The sequence below is a fragment of the Tupaia chinensis genome, unplaced genomic scaffold (genome assembly GCF_000334495.1).
Source record: "Tupaia chinensis unplaced genomic scaffold, TupChi_1.0 Scaffold000067_1, whole genome shotgun sequence".
In the NCBI taxonomy this organism is placed as follows: Eukaryota; Metazoa; Chordata; class Mammalia; order Scandentia; family Tupaiidae; genus Tupaia; species Tupaia belangeri.
The window spans coordinates 2629860-2634702 of NW_006159526.1; the positions used below are offsets into that span (position 1 = coordinate 2629860).

The window sequence follows — 4843 nt, forward strand, 5'->3', positions numbered from 1 at the left end:
CTCTATATAAAAAAAATCCAAAAAAAAAAAAAAAAACCTTTTTGTGTGTTTCTGTTTGAAGACACTATTTGGGACCAGCAGATGGCATAATGGTTACGTTGCTAGACTTCCATGTAATCAACCACAGTTCGAGTCCCAGACCCGGTGGCTCAAAACTCAGCCAGGTGCATGTGCCTGCCTGCCCACAATCCCAAGAGGAGAATGGAGGAGAAGGGATTGCAGTGTGGCCATCCCCCATTTCTTGCTTTCTGTCTGTCCCTCTCTTTCTCTGGCAAGTGCACATGCCCTATACCAAAAATCTCTCTGGAAAACAAAACAAAACACAAACACTAACACTGAACTCATGGCCGGCGGCTGTAACTAGTGCCTGAAAGAAGCGAATCTGGCATATGTGCGTTCTCCATGAGGGACAGCTCTGCAGCTCCACTCTTGGGGACTTTTTCATTTGTTTGCTGTAAGATGCATGCACTTGCCAGAGAGACACAGAGGGAGAGACAGAGGAAAGTGAGAAATCACCCTTGCGGGGGGATGGCCACGCTGCAGTCCCTTCTCCTCCATTCTCCCCTCGGGATTTTGGGCACGCACACACGCACCATAATTTTCAAACTGCCAGGTCCAGGACTCAAACCGTGGTTAGCCATGTGGGAACTCAGTGCCTTAACCACCATGCCACCTGCTGGTCCATGATCTATTTTTGGTTTATTTATTTATTTCCTCCATAAAAGAAAAAAGAGACAGAGAGATAATCATCCCCAACAGGGTCCTCATGCCACAACCCACCCCAGGCTCAGCCAGCCCAGATTGCGGGCTCAGGCAGGGCCCAGGAGATGAACCCAGGGCCTTCCCTGGGGCCTCTGTGGCCAGAGACAGTTATCCAGCCTGGACCACAGGTGTTTGTGGGAGAGTCACTGAGGGACCAGGCTAGGCTTCTGGGTGATTCTACCTGCTTGGTCAGGGGTCTTGTGACCCCACTGTTGGGCTCAAGATGTGGTCATGACCCAGATGGGAGCCCCAGGGACTCCCTGGAGCCAGCCCTGGAAGCTGCCTGCACCCTGGCTCTGTCTCTCCGGCCTCACCGTGTGACCCTGGGCAGCTGCCCCTCCCGTGCTGAGCCTCAGGGAGTGAGGCCGGAAGCAGAGCACTGAGTAGATGTCAGAGGGCCCCTGCAGTCCAGATGTGCCAAGACTCCGGGGTCTGGTCGCTGACAGTCTGCGGCTCTAAAATCTGCATCGCTCAATGGGCCAGGCGGCGGTGCAGAGGGTAAGGTGGCGGGTCCCGCATGACTGACTTTGCAGGTCACGTCCTGGACCCAGCAGCCTAAAAAACGTGCCGGACACACATGCATGTGTGCCCGAAACCCCGAGAGGAGAGTGGAAGAGAGGATTGTGGCCATCCCCCCTTGGGGGTGATTTCTCACTTTTCCTCTATTTCTCTCTCTGTCTCCCTGTCTCTCTCCAGCGAGTGCACACATCCTATAGCAAGTGTAAAAATAATCTGCGATGCCCAGACCTGAAGATAAAGGCAGGGGTGCTGGGCGAGCTAAGCCCGAGAGTCTGGTCAGTCCCTGGGTTGAATCCCAGCCGTGTCCACAGCCTGAGTCAGCTAGTTTTACATGCCCTGCCCTGGGGGATGGAGGGGCCAGGGAACCACCCTCAGGCCAGCGATGGCTCTGGGCAGACCCTCCTCCCAGGGAGCTGTGGTGCCCACGGGTGGGATCCTTATGAGTCTCGGGTGGGAGATACCACATGGCCCCTCAGTCCCCTCTCCTCCTTTCCCCCAGCTACCTCTACCCAGACGGGAAGAGCCACAACCCAGACCTGACCGAGCTCTGCCAGATCGAACCCCACCAGCGCATCCATGTGTCGAAGGTGAGACCCAGGCCTGTGCTTCCTGCTCCCGCCCCGCCAGCCCCACTCCGCCATGGCTCAGAAGACTGGGGTCAGAGTGCTGGCTTGGTGGCTGCATGAGTTGGGGTGAATCAGTCAGCCTTTCTGCAATATATCGTCTGGAAAATATGGCCCCTCCCGCCTCCTTCCCGGCGGTTATCATGGGGGTGAAACAAGGAGATGATGTAGCTGAGATCATCTGACGGTTAGTGCATTTGAGCGTTTGCTAGGGATAGCGCCTGTGCGGGCTCTCAGTGGTCACAGCGCCCCCTAGGTAAGAGAGAAACAACTAATTTTTTAGCATAAGTATACCCCAAAAGGAGTATACTTACACTTATGTCCTGGCATGGGACATACTTATACTTCCAAGGGTTTGGTTGTTTTGTTTTGTTTTTTCAGTTTATTTATTTCTATTTATGAGAGAGAGCATGTGCCCCTGCACGAAGGACAGAGCATGCATGTGTATGGAAGAGAAAGGCTTCAACAGGGTCTCGTCAGGCCACGGTCCCCTCTGCAACCTCAGGGCCACCCGGGTCCAGGGCACCCACATACGCACCCGAGTGTGTTCAGGCTGACCCAGCGAGCCAAAGCCAGGTTCAGATTGCTGCTGATGGCACCACCGGCCTTCCGTCCTGCCCGTTTATCTGACATCCGAGTTTCACACGCGTCCTGTAGTTCGTGTGTTAACTCATAACCCCGAGTCCAGACCGCCCCAGGAGACACGTCTCATCACGAGGAATGAAGGCGTGTTGGAGACCGTGGGGCGCACAGGCCTTGGACGTGGGAGCGGGCCCGGGGCTGGCCCAGAGGTTTGGGGCTGTCTTTCCGTGGCCCCAGGTGTGTCCCCGTGGCCCACAGCCCCCTCCCGCCCGCCAGGAGCAGCTGCAGCTGTACTGGGCCATGGACTCCACATTCGAGCTCTGCAAGATCTGCGCCGAGAGCGACAAGGACGTGAAGATCGAGCCGTGCGGGCACCTGCTGTGTAGCCGCTGCCTGGCCACCTGGCAGGTGGGACTCACCGGCCCCGCTGCCTCGCCCAGCCCACCCCTCTGCAGTAAAAGCCCTGAGAGGGTCTCCCCAAAGTCTCACCAGTCAGATGGGGAAACCGAGGCCCGGGCACGCGGAGGGCCAGCTTTCTGCCTGCGCCTTTGTTTGCCTGTCACTCACATGTGTTCTCCCGCTTCTCCTTCTCCAGCTGCTTTACCGGAAGGGCTGGGCGACCCCGAGTCAGTGGCTTTGCCTCTCTGAGCTTTAGCCTCCCTCCTCTGGAGAGTGGCATTGAGGATGGTCACAAAGCCCTTGGCAAAGCCCTGGCCCAGGAGCTGATGGCTGGGGCTCCCCATCCGTGGGGGCCCCTCCTAGCCCCGGCCCCTCTCACACACCCCCAGCACCTCTCTCCCCATCTCCCTCTGGGAATGACTTCTGCTGTCCCCCTTCATTCCCTGCCCTGGTCTGTGGGCATCACTGGGCTGAGGGCCTCACAGCCCCAAGGGACCTGATGGAGAACGGGGAGACTGACCCCGTCCCTCCGACGTCCCCAGCAATCGGACAGCCAGACCTGCCCCTTCTGCCGCTGCGAGATCAAGGGCCGAGAGGCTGTGAGTATCTATCAGCTCCAAGGGAAGTCAGCAGGGGCCCTGGCCACTGCCCAGGACTTAGGGGACAGCAGCAGCCAGGACGAGGAGGAGCTGGAGCCAGGGCAGGTAAGCAGGGAGCGGCAGGGTCTGCCTGGGTCAGAGGGGGGAGGCTAGTGAGTTTCCTGGGCCCTGGAGTCCTGGCCTTTTGCTTCCCGAGGGCCTGGGGTGGCGGCTCTCTCAGGGTGTCACCTTCCTGAGTGTGGGACTCCAGCTCATACTCTGTTATATCTCGAGTCCAGAATGGCACCGGGACGCTGGGACGCCAGGCAGAGGCCTGAGGCGAGGACAGAATGGTGCTCACACCCCTCCATCCGCTCTCCTCCAGGTGGTCCCCTCGGCTCCTCCGCTGCCCCCTCGGCTGGACCTGTCCCCCCAGACACCCAGAAGGGCTGGCCCGCTGACAGTGGTGAGTCGAGTGTGTGTCTGAGCTTGGCCTGGGTCTCGCTCAGCCGCGGGCCCCTGGTCTGGCCCGACACTCAGGGTGCCAGGTCAGGTACTCAACCCGACCCCCACCCCGTCGGGTGCTGTGCGGCCAGCTTCCTCCCCCAAAACCCTTATTTGTTGTCTTCCTCACTCCTGGCCGTTCTTGCCCTCCTCCCAGCATCCCAAGGTCTGTCCTACCTCAGGGCCTTTGCACCAACCATTGCCTTTGCCTGAATCGTCTTTCCTTTAAAAAATGTTGGACCAGGACCAGCAGTTAGCGTAATGGTTATATCGCTGGACTCCCATGTAGTCAACCACAGTTCAAGTCCCGACCCAGTGGCTTAAACTCATGCCAGGCACGTGTGCGTGCGTGCCCAAGATCCCAAGAGGAGGATGGAGGAGAAGGGATTGCGGTGTGGCCATCCCCCCTGGGGAGTGATTTCTCGCTTTCTGTCTCTTTGTCTCTCTCTGTCTGTCTGGCAAGCGCACGTGCCCTAAAGCAAAAGAAAACAAAACTCTCAAAAAAATATATATATATTGGACCAGTCAGTGGCCTGGTGGTTGAGGTGGCTGGATCCCACATGACCTATTGCATGGTTCAAGATCCAGACCTTGTGGATTTAAAAACACACTGGGTGGGCCAGCAGGTGGCGTGGAAGTTAAGGCACTAGATCCCACATGGCCAATTCCATGATTTGAGTCCCAGACTGAGCAACTTGGAAATCACACCGGGTACATGTGTGTGTGTACATGCCCAAAATCGAGACAGGAGAGACCAGCAGATGGCATGATGGTTACATCACTGGGCTCCCACATAGTCAAACGCAGTTTGAGTTCCATACCCAGCAGCTTAAAACTCACACCAGGGGCCAGCAGGTGGCACAGTGGTTAAGGCAT

At 57.4% G+C, this 4843-nt stretch overlaps 1 protein-coding gene across 1 annotated transcript in view; it reads left to right on the plus strand.

Annotated features, from left to right (window-relative positions):
- CBLC (Cbl proto-oncogene C) overlaps nt 1-4843 on the plus strand; it is a 20776-nt gene that overhangs the window by 10395 nt on the left and 5538 nt on the right. The window contains exons 8-11 of the mRNA XM_006142150.1: nt 1781-1868; nt 2763-2894; nt 3428-3589; nt 3849-3929. Coding sequence (XP_006142212.1) covers nt 1781-1868; nt 2763-2894; nt 3428-3589; nt 3849-3929 — 463 coding nt within the window. The remainder of the gene's footprint in view (nt 1-1780; nt 1869-2762; nt 2895-3427; nt 3590-3848; nt 3930-4843) is intronic.